This window comes from Aythya fuligula, chromosome 5 (genome assembly GCF_009819795.1).
Source record: "Aythya fuligula isolate bAytFul2 chromosome 5, bAytFul2.pri, whole genome shotgun sequence".
Taxonomy (NCBI): Eukaryota; Metazoa; Chordata; class Aves; order Anseriformes; family Anatidae; genus Aythya; species Aythya fuligula.
In genome coordinates this window covers 6666566-6682954 of record NC_045563.1, presented here as the reverse complement: position 1 = coordinate 6682954, position 16389 = coordinate 6666566, and the positions used below count along the sequence as shown (strand labels likewise).

The following is a 16389-nucleotide window of genomic DNA, read 5'->3' as shown; positions in this document are numbered from 1 at the left end:
CTTCCTCATATTTAGCTGGGGAGAAGAAAGGAAAAAAACAGTGCTTCAGGCCATTCTCCTGGAAAATGCAGGAAATCTGGTTCCCAAGCCTAGGAAACCTGCCTAAAACTAACTGAAACCATGAGCATCTCTGTGGATTCTCCACGTCAAACGGTGCATCTGCACCTTCCCTTCCTCTCCCTCACAACAAAGCTTCTTTCGAGCTGTCCTACCACGGCTTCCCTTGGCTTCACTGTCACTATCATTTGGGGAAAAAAAAAAAAAAAAAGCCTCTACAAAAAGCCTCTACGACCTATTATTTGAAACAGCAAATGAAAAGGGTGCTGAAAAAGAAGGAAAAGAAACCTGCATGTGCAGTGAAATGATTTCATCTCACACAATGGTTTCAAAGCCTGTTCTACATTTTTGTCTTATTTTTTTGGTGGCCTCAATTGTATTCACTATTTAAGCCAATGTAAGGAGTAGAAAATGATCAGTAAATAAAAGGAAGGGATGGTTTAATTTGATGTTCCTATAAATCCACCCTTCAAACTCTTGCTGCCTCCAGTATTAACTGTTTCACCTCGGTACGTGGTGGTCTTAGGCAGAGCTCTGCAGCCCCATAGCCCCACCTCTGTGCAATCTTTCGCCTCGCTCTGCAGGCGATGGTAGCAGATCACTTGGCCAGAAAAAGCCTTTCCTAACCCCTCTGTAAATCTGTGCCTGGGTTTCTGCAAGCGATTATTATTTCAGAGTGCGCTGAAGATAGGAAATAAATAACAAGCCGCGGTCTCTTGTCTACAGCATGTCTATCCTCTTCTGTTCCCGTTTGATGTGCTATTTTACGCACTTATCTGCTGAGCGACACAAGGTGTGAAATTACACTTCAGGTGTGAAAACACTTCTGTGTCTCCAAAGCAGGGCTCGCCGCTCCTCAAACTGTTCCGCTGAAAAAGCTGTCAGGAGACTGACAATCGAGGAGCAATTTGTGAGCCTGCACAGCTGTACAGCTATCGAGTTACTGCGGGGAAAGTTCAGCCCAATCATTAGCTAGCGGGGCCAACTTGGCTCCCAACACAACGCTGGGGATGAGTAAACCGTGCCAGCAAAGACCTACTCGTTAGACAGAAAAGCGGAGCTCTGACGTAAAAAAGAGTTTGCTGATTGTAGCTGGGAAGGAAAGAGCTGCTTCACCGCGAGCTGATTTCCCAAGAGGAGGGCTGATTCCCACAGGAACATTCGACTCAAATCCCTCGGGTGATGCCGAGGGGCTGAGATCTGGAACGACTTCAGACCCATCAGAAACGAAACGCGCAGGAGAGGACTCTGCTCAAGCTCAACTCGATGTGAAACCAAGCCAGATAACCACCAGGCACAATTTCTTGCCATACTCACAGAGATGTCACTTTATTTTGCTCTAACAAACCAAAACGTGCACTGAAGCACCAGGATCACCAAGGTTGGAAAGACCTCCACGATCATTTAATCCCTCACCTGGACATCCTGGCTGCAGGGAGCTCCCCTGAATTCAAGATAAATGGGGAGTAAGGTGTTTTTTTTTTCTTTACTTTTTTTTCTTTTTTCATTGTGAGGACAAATTTCAAAGCAGCCAGAAACTCAGCCAGGCTGATTTTTGGACACAAACAAGCAGCTAAGTAGGACAATTCCCTGCTTAAATTCCAAACTGCCTTTCCTTTAAAAATCAAAATCTCACATCTTCTGCATAACTTCAGTACATTTTCCAAACCAATCCCACGTGCAGGCAGAAAGCTGAAAAGGCTCCTTTCTGCTGGCATGTAAGCGAGGCGAGTGCTGGGACATGGGAATTCATTTCAGCAGAGCCCTACAGAGCCAACCAAGTTGCAGTCACTACAGCCAAAGCAGCACGTGGCATAACTGGGCAGCCGTCTAGTGAGCAATGCTGCCACTGGAGATGAGCTCCGTTTCAACACTAAACAAGTGCCACAGCTTAAACCTCACAGGTGTTCCACACATCCCAATTTTCCAGGTATTTGATGGATGCGTTTCTTGCAGCGTGTCACATCCCTTAGTGAGGCCTCAAGTTTTGCAAGCGTGAAGTAACAGAGCTGGCTTTAAAGACAACCCAGCACTGCACAGCTGATGACTTAAACCAAGAATCAAAACCAGAAAATTAGGCTTTTTCCTTCATACACATCAGGATCTGTTAGGTAATTCTCTGGCACCATCCTGCCTGCACAGTACCAAGGTCTGAGGGAGTTTTGCACACATCATCTGGCTGAGGTGAGAATGTGCAGGCTGGGAGGAGAAGCAGCTCACTGCGGAGCTAATACCAGGAGCCTTACTCACCTCCGTGTAAACACAGGCACAAAACCAGAGCAAGTGACATCAGGCTGCTAATTCTTCTCAGATTTATTCCACTGGGTGTATTCTACCAGCCAAAAGAATCGAGCTTGCCTGAACAGAAATAAAGGAGTAGGTGTGGATAATATATTTAGCATATGAAATTTGCTTTGCAGAGCTGGTGCGTACGAAGCAGAGCTGTTATTCTGCTTCACTAACCACATTTGTGGCTCGCTCACCCGTACCGCATTGTGCTCCTTTCAGCACCTTTTTAGGTGTCTGATTGGAAAACACTTCCCAGCTCTTTTTGTAGTCCAGTCTGCTTCTCTGAGATGGAAAGCTCTCCCCTTGGCTTGGCTTTGCCAAACAAAATCCACCCCTGGGTACCCGGTGAGATTAGTGGAACTAGAGCAAGGATGAACTTGCCGGTTTGCTGAGGAATGTATGTGTGAGAGCATCTATTCATTATGAAGGCAAACATTTTCCATCTAATTACATGCTCAGATTCAGTAATGGCCTCATTACTGTGGTATCTCAGCACTTTACACTCCTCAATGTATTTACTTTCATGTCACCTCTGTCAAGCACAAAAGGAGAAGAAAGATTAAGGCTTAACATTCCTCAAAATGCCTTAAGGCTCACCTTCTCTTGAGGCACCTATCTCACTGATGTGAAGAGCCAGACCTCTTAATACCTGGGATTGTGTGGCACTGAAGCTTGCCTCCAGTTACACAAAAGTCTGTGAAGACGCAGGAACAACGTCAGATTTTGCCAAGACCAATTTCAGCACCGCATCCACCAGGTTCTCCTTTCCATACAGACTTTGGACCAGAAGCTCTTGCCACAGATCATTTTTACGTTGAACTCATCGTTCATCCCAGGGATGAGTGGAGCAAACAACGCTCACAGACACAAAATATCAACACCTCTGCATTTAATACCAGAGTGAAAAGCACTAAATCAAGGAACACTGCAAGCAGCCAGACACATTTTGGGCTGGCGCTGCGTATTACTCCAGAGGTTTGGCCAAACGTCTTCTCCTGCAGACTGCTCTGTCTCCATCAGCAGTGCCCCAACCATAAAACACCTCTTGAGAGCTCATCTGCAAAGGCAATCAGTTTATCCGTGATTCTTCTAATGACCCATTTCTGTCATCATCCTTCCAAGGGAACTAACTGATAATGACAACTCAGGGGAATAATCAACTATAATTTATACGTTCCTGGTTTTGGAGCACGGAGCGTAGCGTGAGCTCTGCTTTCACTTACCCTAAGCCCCACCATTATTAAAAACACTGACCTGTGAACAAAAACACTGCAATACAAAAGGGTCCAGCTCCCTGCTTGAATTTATATTTAGAAAGGAAATAAACAACCAAAGACTTCTGACCTCTCAGGCTGTGGACTGCAGGGCATAACGCAGCGCTGTGCGGACTCTCCCACCCTCGCTCCAGGCAAGCTAGCTTGTTTCCAAAAGCAGTACAACCATGCCAGCATGCTGCAATCTGGACTAATAAGACCCATGGTAAAATAAAGCCTAGGGCCTTGAGCTTAATTTCCCTCAGCTGGCATGGCCACGCTCCCAGCCCACAAAATAAACAGCAGCAAAGCAGCCTTGGGGGCAGCATCCCTGCTACTCTGCACAGCTCAGCGTGAAGATCTCTTCCCTGGTACCCCCACTAACTCAGACTGACCTGTCCCAGGAGGCTGCTGCTCCGTCAGCCCATGGCTTTACCTCCCCATGAAACCAGCACCAGGGCAGGGATCCCTGAACCTGGCTCACTGCAGCTGTAGGGGGGAAAAGAGCTCAGAGGAAAATTAGACTCGAGCTTTTGTGGCCAGCCCCATGTCGTGAAAATTTGCACTGGGCCAGAGGCAGCTTGTGGCCTACTCTGTTTACTACACAAGCTGAGAGCTGCCTACTATGTCGCTGAGGAGCCAAATTTCTTTCCCTGCTTCCACCGAGCCTCTGCCGCTGCGGTCCCCCTCCTGCGGCTGGCAGCTCTCCTGCGGGGAGAGGCTGGGATCTGGCAGCCTCCGCGGCGTCTGAGTCACTGGGGAACGGACCAGCGGTGCCTTTCGTTTGAAAGGCAGCAGAGAAGGGTGCTGTGCTCCCTGGAAGCACCTCTTGGCCTCAGCAGGGGGAACTGCCAGCACGGATGGCTTGCTTTGTGCAAGTTGAGGGGCAGAATGAGGGGTCTCTCCAGCTGCACGAGGTCTGTCCTCCAGTAAGGGCAATTTCAGCGCTTCCTACAATGTGTAGTGTGCTTTATGCTGCCTCAGAGATGCGTGAAGGCACAGCTTCTCAGCAACAGCAGCGATAACTCTGCTGCAGCATGATGTGAGGGCACTTAGGTTTGGTTCTCATCTCCAGCGACGGTGCCCACAGGCACGGCTTTATCGGACCGCCTGCCATCAGGCCGCCTGCGAACGCTGCTCCGTGCACTCGCTGTGGGCTTGCATTAAACATTTGGCTCCAGAGGAAATTTGGAATTAGCAGGGAGCAATTCCTTTGTCTTCTGCTTGTGTTTGGAGGGGAAAAAAGAAAAAATGAAAGATTTTTTCTTTCTTTTTCACAGCTATGGGACTGGGAGAAGCATCGCCAGGCACTCTGCTTCAGATGCACTCTTCTGGTTCTGAAATACCTTCACATTATCCACAGCAAGTGTACCATGGTCACAGACATACAAAACCATTGAAAATGTTAACAGATAACTGCAAGTGCAAGCTATCACTGGATTCTGCCACTGGATTTGTTTAATTATTATGGAACATCCTCACCAAAATCTCCCAATTGCTCCTTGAAAGCTCCTTGGTTTTTGGTACCAAGTCTCACATGGAAGAGCTGCACCAAGTCAGTCCATCCACCCAACAGTGCCCAACAGCACTTGCCTCAGAAAATCTATAAAAACAGAGCATATACTGGCTGCAAATAATGGAGGGAACCAGAGCTGTATATGGCATTCATTGTGCAGGTGCTTGGATATTTACAATCAAATAGATTTTTTTTTCTTTCTCTCTATAATACACATTTGATTGATTTTTTTTTTTTCAGAAGGTATTTACTATAAGCTAATACCTCACTCCCAAGAGGCTCTGAGTCCACCCGTGTTGAGTATGAATCCCACCACCATACCTTACGTTTATCCACGCTTCATCTTCCACACCAGTGCCCAGCTGCTCACTACTGAGACACCCTTCTGGGACTCCCTGCAGCTGGCCACTCTTCTACCCTGAACAAAGCTTCCTCAGCTTATTTAAGTTGATGCAAGATATATCCAAGGACAGGCAGTGAAAGATGTCAAAGGAGACGTGGTTTTGTACAAGCCCACTGTGACCAGCTGGCAAGTAGTCAGCACCGAGCATTTGCCCAACACCTCTACTGCTGTTTACCAAGCTCTCTGGGCTGACTCCATCCCAGCTGCCTGGTACAAATCACCCTTTTATTACTGATGAGATGGGAGCAGGAATTACAGAGCTTTAGGAGCTCAAGCAAGCTCCCTGTTCAGTGCCAGATATGCTGGTTAAAAGTTACCTTTTTATTCAGCTTCCTGGTCTAAGTGGGATCAATTAAAGAAATTAACCCGTGTCTTAGTCCTCTAGGAATGAAACAAGGATAATAACTTTCCTTCCCCCACAAAGAATTTGATAAAATAAAATCCACTAATGACTTTCAGGCACTCTGATACTAGACCAAAAAATACCATCTGAGGACCCTAATTTTTCTACATGAGCAGCTTCTGCACTTCTTGGCAGTGTTATCCGGGGCTCAGGTAGATGTTTGTTTTCAGACAAGTCCTTACTTCAAGAATTTCTCCTGTTCCCAATAGAAACTCTGATAGCTTGTTCTCTCCCTCCTGTCTTTCCCAGAGTTAGTGCTATTGTATTTGTTTAATGGGGTTAATATGCTGCTGGTATAATAATGATCATGTACGGATGTAATTACTATGTGTGATTAATTCTGCAGCTGCTGAAAAGCTAGGAGGACTTTTCTTAGACATGGGAATATCTTTACAATAGTCCTTCTCAAATTGCACTACACCCAGACGTAAACCCCAAAAGCAATGTGAAAGAGGAAAAGCGAAGGCTGGATTAGAGGAGGGAGAGCTGCACCCAGCAGAGCCGCTGATGGAGGTTAAATATCTTGTGGGCAGAAACCATCCTTCTGCTGCCTGTTCACACACTGACGAGGGTAAACGATCCCCGGTCCATCACTACAATCCCAAGGTACTACTATCCCATACAAATAGCACGTAACCGGTTATAAATTTTTAAAGATGTGTCTGCCAGCGTTGTATGCTTCTCTTGTTACTTTCCTTACAGTAAACATCCTTTAAGTGAACACGCTGAGCTTTGTTCTTCTAAGAAAACCCAATACCACAGACCGAAATATGAACCCCTATGAAATGCTAACTTGTTAATGCTGGCATAACTAACGTTACTGATTTTTACAAGAACCAAAGAGGAGGAGGTGCACAGGACACGTCTCATTAGTGCTAAAACACCTGGGGTGCCCGCATCTGACAAAGCTGTAAATGCGTTTGTGCACGAGGCTTTTTGGCAGACACTGCCAATTTACAGTCCAGTGCTGCAACCCTGCTCCTGAGTGCTCTTAAGTGCTCTGAGTGATAATGGACCTGTTTGTGCGCTCAGGGATTGTGAACTCAGCTCTTTAAGTCTGCATATTCCCCAGAACAATGCCTGGATGCTTACTCTTGATCAAACGATCCTTGCATTCCACATATGTGACCTGAAGAGAAGACACTGCCTGGTAGATTTAAGTCTCTGCGGGCTACCCAGCTGTTTCCTAACCCAGCTATTACCCACGTAAGCACCCATGACTTTGATATTGAAGTGACTCAGTTCAACTCTGCATCCCATTTAAAGGTTTAAGTGAAGCATAAGATGTTCCCAGGAAAAAAAAAAAAAAACAAAACTGAGAGATGTGCACAATCCCCCAGCTCTAATCTTCCTCTCCTTCTCCAGAAATTACCTGCTGTAGCTTCTGCGGTTTTTAACACCTGAAATCAGCAGTGCCTGAGCCCAGTTCCCTCTTCTGCACATTGAAATCCCTGTGCAGAGAGGCCAAGACGGGAGCACAAGTGCTGCAGGAGATGTTGAGATCACCTGTGCAGGACCCCAGGTGGCAGGTAAGGTGGGAAAAGAGCACAGCTGGAGAATTTGCTGTCTTGTAGGAGTCTCCTGTCATTGCCCACAGCTGCAGCTGGCAGCAGTAGACAATACTAAAGCCACTGGGCTGCGACAGGACCACAAAAGGGTACTGCAGAGTCTGTGTGTGCAGGGGTGGGAAATGGAGGTGGATTCTGCCCACTGAGTTCTCCCAGTCTTACCACATGTAACTGCCCCACAGAGCAGTTTGGTCTTGATATTTATGTGTTTTGAAGCACTATTATGTCTGAAATCCCCGTGATAGTGTCAAGAAATAAATCGCTCTCTCCAAGCCTCAAAGAGCAGAGCCATGGAAAGGCTGTACCTGAGGAAACACAAGGGCTATTTCCTCGCCCTCCAGAAAGGGAGGCAGCAGTTTTAGTTTTCACCTAGTGAAGGACTTATTGAGCTTCTCATTCAGCCACCAGCATGTTTCAGACAGCAACAATCCCACCTCACAGCACTCCTCTGCAGCGTCTGCAGGAGCTATCAGTGAAAAGCTACTCCAGCATCTAAGACAAGTGCTGGTTTTCTTCCTGCTTCTACTTAGCTTCTTTTGATTTCTGCTTCACAGGATTTTCCTCTTCTCAGCACACTACTGGGCACTTTACAGGCGCAGAAAAAAATGAGGTGAGTTTGAGTAAAAGAAGCAGATAGTGATAGGTTCAGAACTTCCTTGTAATGAACTTCGCCTGATAGCAAATCTAACATCGAGACCTAGCTGGCTTGATAATGCTAAAGTTGATCTGGATATAGAAAGGGTGCAAAGGGACAATGGGACAATGCAAGATAGCCTTAATAGCACAGACAGGGAGAACCATTATGAACCAGTGTCAGGAATATTAGTTTGCACGGCCAGCTTATCGAACTGATTTCATTAGGTTTATCTGAAGCCCCACAAACACAGAAAGCAGAAAATTCAGGCAGAATTTAAAATAAAAGCTCCCTCAAAGAATGCCTTCTTTTCTCGTGCTGTTCTCTTCACATCAACAAACATGCAAAATGCTTATCAGGTTTAAAGATGCTGCCAGCCAAGCTACTGCTTTCCTGTGTGCCCATCAGCTAAAAAGCTTAATGGGACGTCTAATCAAGGCAGCTAAACTTTTCCATCCTGAAAGCAAATTTGTGCACACATGGCTAATCTGCCAAACCCCATCCCTTGAGAGGCCCAGGACAGACACAATTATACAGCACTCAGACGATGAATTTGAGGGTTGCTCAGCTTACTGCAGCACACGGAGCGAGACACCACGCACCCAGAGAGACGCTCATCAGAAGCATACCAACAAATGTCAGCAATCTGATCATGATACCGCAGGTAGTAAATTGGAGGCCAATTATTTGAGTTCTTTGCAATGCAAACATTTCATTTATGGGGAAAAGGGTGGGGCAGTACAGCTGCCTGACTGAGCCAGATGCAAGGCTTGCGCAGGGCCTGATTTAAGAACAGAAGTGCTGCAGAATCCTGCCCTTCAGGCAGTAAAGTGACAAAACTCCAAGACCACAGATGGAAAACACAACCAGAAAAACTGCAGCAAATTAACTTGGACTTATATTGGGACTACTTTCATTCGATGTCTGAGGATTAAACTTCAGGAATACGTTCATTTTGCATAAACACATGTGAACTTGCTTGCTAGAGAATGTGGTAAGTAAGAACCTAGTCTTAATCTATCTTTGCTTTAAATCAACTAAAAATGCCCTGATTTGAAACTTTTAATAAAGCATAAATGCAAACAATAGCATGTCTTTAAGTAACTGCCATGGAGATCTTTGTTGTCACAGCTAATGCGAGACGAGCTAGGGCTACACAGACTGAAGTCATGTGTTTTACTGTTGCAGAGACTTGCACTTAATTCTTGAAGGATTGATTGCTCACACAGTCAGGTTTATTTATGTAATGAATTGAAGTACTGAAGTAGTTTAGTAGAAACTTAAGTTTTCATGTCTGTACACCAAAATATCAGATAAATGCTTTGCTAGCTCTGGGATAAAGAGCACAGCATCTTGCAAATGCAATCTTAGCATTTTGCAAGCTGGAGATACAGCATCAAATCCAGTGAATGCAAAGAGCTGTCAAAGGTTCTTACCTTCTGTACCATTGACAGACAGACAACCAAATCACAAAACCCAAACACAACAGCAAACAAAAAATGCTATTCCACATTGCCATTAGCTGCTGGTTTCAGCCAGCAGGCAAAAGGATAATATGGGATGAATACAGAGCTGCCATTCAAACCCTGAATAAGGGGCACAAGCAACAAAGCAGATAACGCCACGCACTATGGTTGCCCGGCCCCATCTGTATCACAGACATTAGCACCATCCATCCACTGTCCTCCTCAAGGACTAACTATAGCTCAAGCACTAACCAAACCTACTGAAAGGCAATTTCCATTTTTTCCTTTAGGTATTGGAGGAAGGGAACTCAACTATTGAGACTCAATAGAACATCTTTCAAATCCTCTTTCCACAAAAGACTTTTTTGTGTGGCTACAAAGAAATCACAGCAGGAAGATCCCCCAAGGGCCAGAAGCACCAGGTCACCCAGAGCTCAGCGGCACAGAAGGGGACTAAAAGTATAGCCCTAGGAAATATTGAATGGCACTAGGCAGGGCCTCTGCGTGTCACATGGGAACATATAATCACTCAAAAAGTGCTTCTTTTTTTCTGTGGATTTGCTGAAAATTACTCTGTGCTCTGGGTGTAATAGCACTTCTGCCATAATCAGCTGTGGGAAAGGTACATGCAAGAAAAGGAGCATTCTGGTATTGCTGTCCTGTCAGCTGCGTCTTCATATGATTGCCTCCATTTACACTGCAAAGTTTCCCAGCACACATATTTGCAATAATGCTCTTAATTTTCAATCAGACGCTCTGCACGGAAACCTAACTCAGAAATGGCATAATTGAATATCTCGAGGAGGAAAATAAAACACAAATTTTGACTCTGTGGTGTTATTTAATAGCAGTGAAAGTACTTACCAGGTGGCCTATTAATTGCGAGGTTTCGGAAATGACTGCCTTTGATCATCTCCACTGACAGCCGCCCTGTAGTGGCATTGTACGACAAGCCCACGAGCAGCTCTGGCACCCCTCCATGCGACAGGGACTGTGTTGAAGAAGCGCTATCACTGTGAGAGATTGCTGACAGACTAAGCTGAGAGTCTGCACTCTGCAGGGAAAGAGCACTGAAAGTCTCATCAGATTTTTCACCGCCACCCTCCCTTTAATTTATATCTTGTAGCCTTGCTTAGTAAGATCTCCCTTAAGAAATGGCAATGACTAAGAATGAATTATGATAAGGCACCAAAAGAATCAGAGCATTACTTTTACAAAAACACCATTTAGCTTTCTCTTTAAAGATGAAGAACGCTATGTAATGTGTAAATCTAGTGTAAATCAAAGCCTCTGAGATAAGCATACATCCTAGCTCATTAAATGCACAGAAAATCTTAAAAAAAAAAAAAAAAAAAAAAAAAAAAGACTTTTGGATGGAATGCATTTTGGGTTTTTTTTAGTCATGTACTGCGTATTTTCTTAATTTCTTTCCTTGCACCGTGACATTTTCTCTATCCCCTTCTCACCCAGCCTGTGATGTTTCATTCATTTTGTGTGCCTAACGTCTTACTGAGCTTCTTGTAGACAATGAATCATGTCAGAGCTCATCTACACAAACTGATTGGCATAGCCAGAGCTGGATACAACAGTGATATGCATGGAAGGCTATGAAGCAGCACTGCCAGTTCCTCCTCCCATGACCTACCACTCCAATCTGCCATGAAAAGAAACATTTTCTGAGTATTTCTGGTAACGTGGAAACTGCTCAATGCAGAGATCCACAGGCCAGGAGCTAGTGCCAAATGAGGTAGCTCTTGAACTGGCAGTAGTACAGCTCCACCAACATAACGGTGCACAAGAACTACTGTTCTCGTTGAAATGAAGGTAATTAGCCTTTGTGGCTCCAGGACCCAAGCTATTAATCCTGCATGGCACGGTGTTTGATGAGTTGTATAGAAGTACAAGCTTGCTAGGTGAGCCATGATTAACGAGGCACAGCTTTCTGTGTGGAAGATGTGCCCTGTGCTTCCCCTTACTGCTACCTGTGGTAAATGACAGTAGGACAGACCCACCAGTTGCATCCTAATGGCCCTGAATTGAAGGTATTAAGAACAGCTGGTCCCCATTCACTAAAGGAACAATTTTACAGACTCCAAATTTCCTTCATCAGACTTACAGTCAAATTACTCCTTGGCTCCAAGACCAGCGTCACCTTCACATCCCTCTCCTGGCTGATGTTGCTCAGGTAGAACAGCTGTTCTCCCATCATCTTCTCTCCAACCATCTTGTGCACAGCATAGAGGCGGAAACGGATGGCATAGCCACTCAACTCATGTGGCTCCAGCTTACTGAAAGTAATTTTATCCTTGAACATGGGGACAGGTCCTCTCTGAACGCTTGTTTTACCCCTCTGTTTCTTGCTTGGCATTAGGACTGTGTGCACTTGCCAGGTGTTCACACCGCTGCGGTCTTTGTCTGGGACGTCCCTGGCCTCCAAGACAGTAACCACCAGTTTTTGACTTGAGGCTTTATAAGTGAAGATGACATCTAGATCACCACATCTACAGACGGGCTGATGGGCACTCTCATGAGCTGGTACACTGTTTACTTCATCATGCTCCTGCAAAGAGAAGGAAGAAATAAAACCTCCATCAGAGCTGAACTGCCTTTGTGATTCCAACTCTACTTAAAAACTTTTCATCTCCTCACTTGTGTTTGCAAATGTGGACAGTTTCTCTGCAAAACAAGGGTCCCACTTTCTTTTGAGATGCCAATGCTCATTAACTGCCTGATCCTGTGTAATATTCCCCATACAATCTAGTAAGCAACAGGTTCCATCAATATTTGAATGTTTTGCAGAAGACTGTTAACTTGGCAAAAATTGTACATAGGGGAAAAATGTTTTGGTTTGGTTAAAAAAAAAAAGACAACCTATTACTTTGAATATACACTGAAATTTTTTCAAGATGGCTTTTTTTTTTTTTAACATTACTGAAATCAAACAATTTCATCGAACCTGCTACCTTTTTGGATATTTTGTTCTGTAGGAAACTAAGAAAATTAAGCACTGTGTTCAGTTTGATTGAAGGGGAAAATCATAATGTCAGAACTTGTGGCAGAATGGAAATTCCATTTCTAGATGCTACCCTATAACTCAATAACTTTCCTACTGCTAAAGCAATGATAATCAAGAAAAACGGTCTGATTAAATACATATTGATTCTTTATTCACTTTTTAAATCTCCCAAGAGATGCATCTGTTCCTTCTGTTCAGTGTGGGTACTAATACGTACGGAACAAGAATTCAAAATACAAAATCAAAATGTGCAGATGAATTCACACGCGATCTTTTACCTTCTTCTAAAGCAAAAATCATCTTGATAAAATAAAAAATGGATGCTCACCTTACCTTTTGATGAGTGGGCGTGTGCGTTTCTGTTCAAAAGTGCTTGTTATCTTAGAGCTAGAATGTGCTTCATGTGATAAAGGGGTTGCTATAGTGATCAATGATTTGTATTTAAACATGAGTATACACTGTACTCGGGAAAGATTTTCAGTTAATAGCCAGAAGGTGAATTAAGGCCTGTCACTAGCAGTCTGAGTCACCCTCCTCCTCAAACATTTATCTTCTTTCGCATTTCAAGTAACACTTCTTTTCAACAGAGGGATCTTATTGTTTAGAGCGCAGATGATGGGCCAGAAGACTTCTGATGTAATTCCCTTGAGAAGTTTCTAGGGCGGCCTGTGTCTCAACCAAGATCTCAGACAAATCTCAAAATTTCCATCTACTTCCTGTCGATCAGCTTTTCAAGTGTTCAGGCTCATTTGCAGAGCTCCAACTTTCCTTATTTTTACAAGTGTTTGAGGCATTCATACCTGTGGCTGCAGATGTCCATCTGTGTACATTAGTAATTGAGACCTGCTGTCATATATTTTGCATTAGTGGTGTCAAAGAGAGAAAAATCACCTCTTGGTCAGTGCACAAAATGACTCAGTTGCTCATAAAAACACCTTTCTGTATGAGCAGCAGGTTTCAAAGACAAAGATGCCAGGCAGGCCGGGCTGCCGGGAGAGAACGTGATGTTATGCAAATGCAAGTGCTGCTGTGTAGCTGTCAAGTTATTTCTGTCTGGCTGCTGAAATAATATTTAAGAAGGAAAAGCAAAGGGATTGCACTTGATTCATGCTTCCCCCCACATGTTCATCCCTCCCCACTTTCATCCGTGCATTTGCTGTTGAGGAGATGGGATCAAGGCACATTTGAGAATTGCTGCTGGAGTACAGAGCAAACTCTGCTTGCAGCACTGCTGCTTTCATCGACATGCCTGAGCTGGGAACGTGCGTACCTGTGCGTCATCATCTTGTACAAAAAGCCAAGAGGCACTTTCCTACCAACAGAGCCGAGCGTCTCATCTTCTGGCTGCCTGAAGGGCAGGCTGAAGGTCAGATATCTGGTCTTTGACAGAGCAGTTAAAATGGATCTGGATATTAGGAAATCTCAAACTGTGCTACAATAGCTGTGGCCACATCCACTGCAGAGAAAACTGCATGTGTTGGAGGAAAGGAGGGAAAGAATGCCAGACTCCGTGCCAGTGACCTTTCCATGGACAACCAAGCTGTCGGGATCCCACAGGCTGGTGCTTTCAGAGAGAGCTGTGCTATCTGGGACTCACCTCTCTACAGGTGTTCAGCCCACGAAGCTTATAGATGCTTGGTCTTCTTTCTGTGGAAGTCTTGACAAAATTCCCATTGGCTTTCATGGCTCAGCTGGAGCTGCGAGTGCTTTGTGGATGTATTGGCTACACAAACTATATAAACAGTGAAATTGAAATCCAAGGAAAGTGTGGGGTCTAGACACTACATCTGAATTTATTTATTTCCCTCTTCCCAGCTCAGCTGTGGTGGCGTCAAGCTAAGTAGACTGATTGATACTGTATGTCTAACCCAGTCGCTCAGGACAGAGCCAACATCCATTTCACTAGGTAAAATAAGTCCATTTCTGCCAGAGAAACCTGTGAGAGCAGCTAATTATGGACTAGGCTTGAAATGGTACTTGTGGTTCCACGGCAGGGGCATAAAATTATCATTTTTGTCTCTAAAGAGAGGAGCTCTGAATGAAGCATAATACAGCTTGGACATTCCTGGCATGTCAGAACATTTAGTTCCCGTAATAAAAAGTCTTTCATTAATCCACACAATACCTTTGGATGAGTAGCTGCTCGTAGTAGACAAACCAGGACTCGTGGATATCTGCCACCTGATGCTATAACCATTGTTTGCATTTTTTAACTGTACGTGCCAGGAGCAAAACGAGAGATGGATTCCAAAGAAATACAAGTGGAGGACAGCTGAGACATTGCAACGCGGGCATACCACGGCAATGCACATCAGATAAAGAGGAGGAGGAACGAGCCTCAGATGGGCAGACAAACACTGTGTGTCAGGCACGCAGCAAAGAGAGGCCTGGGCTGCCGTCGCATGGAGTTCCCATGTGTTGTACGGTGCTTTGTGGGACTGCTTTGTGCAGCAAACCAAAATGCTCCTTTAAGGCTGGAGCGTACGCACCGAGGAGTGGCTCTCCATCACTTTAACCAGCTGCAGGCAGCATGCTCGGAGGAAAGGAACCTTGCCCTCAAAGCCTCGTTGCTCGGAGTACAGAGGTATTAATTTCCACAGCTGAAGAACCGTCTCCTTTAAGTCAGGCAGAAGACGTGACCTTTGTGTGATTCTTCTAATATGTCTGATGCAGGCTGATATTTTTTCAGAAATTCAATCTCGTGGTAAAATAATAATGAAACCAAACACATCACGCAGAACGAATATGAGAGAAAAGAGGGATGCTAAGTCATCAGGCATTTACAAGTCCTAAAATCTGTAACGGTTTCCTGAGGCTTCAAAATAAAGGTGCAGAACCAAGGGAAAGCAAAGCAGCTCTAACCCCATTCCCTCTCCTTCCCTGGAAAGATGCCTGCTATCAGTGGGGACCCTGGTGATGGTCACTTTGCCAAGTCACAGGCACCAGTTGCCTCTAGCTTTCCAGATGCTTCCCATTGCCTAAGCCATAAAAACCTTGTGGAAAAAGAGGCAGAGATCTGACCCAGGGACAACACCATATTTCCAGGCCCACACACTGCACATGCAGCCAGTTGCAAAGCCCTGGGCCACCGCAGGGTGCTCTTTGCTAACTGATGGTAAATGCTGGTTGCAATTTCAGTTCAAAGACCGAAAGTCAGACATCAAGCAAGAAAGCAGCTTCCCTGAATGAGCGTTAGTAGCAAGAGGTACAATACAAGGAACGGGGGAAACACACAGAGAGGTGTGTGCTCACGCACACAGGAGAACCATTACCTTCTGCTGTGCCGATCAATTTTTCACTTCATTTCTCCCCTAACGTTCTTTGGCCCCCAGTATCCTTCAAAATCTTACACCACATGTAACAAAAGACAATTCACTGTACCTCAGGGCTCCACGCTGATGAGCTGTCAGTAGCATCATTTCCTTCAAATCCCTGGTTGGAAAATGCTGTCTCCAGTTCCAAACATCCATCGGTGGCTTGCTGGCTAATGCCATCAGCAACGCTGGACTCCATCCTAGGCCCTTTATGCTGCCCAGCACCCCTGCTCTCCATTGTTCTTCTTGAATCAACAGATCCGTGGTCATCTTCACGATAGGGTAGGTTGTCTTGGTAACTCAGTTGGCTTAGTCCATCCAGATCTAACAATTTTTCAGCAAGAAATTAATTTCAGAGGGATTACAATGAAATCACTTCCCCTCTCCCTCCCAAAATGTGTCTTCCAAACATTATTTTTTTTTATTTTCTTTTTTGACCTTGTCTCCACAAGGCATTGGGAGGGGTTTCT

At 44.9% G+C, this 16389-nt stretch overlaps 1 protein-coding gene across 3 annotated transcripts in view; it reads right to left on the bottom strand.

Moving 5' to 3' along the window:
• SYT16 (synaptotagmin 16) overlaps positions 1 to 16389 on the bottom strand; it is a 94750-nt gene that overhangs the window by 2900 nt on the left and 75461 nt on the right. For 2 of the 3 annotated variants that reach the window (XM_032188879.1, XM_032188877.1), the window contains exons 4-6: positions 15987 to 16243; positions 11706 to 12149; positions 10454 to 10643 (exon numbers count right to left, since the gene is read on the bottom strand). In XM_032188879.1, the coding sequence (XP_032044770.1) occupies positions 10454 to 10643; positions 11706 to 12149; positions 15987 to 16243 (891 nt within the window). The remainder of the gene's footprint in view (positions 1 to 10453; positions 10644 to 11705; positions 12150 to 15986; positions 16244 to 16389) is intronic. The other variant, XM_032188878.1, reaches the window with a different exon arrangement.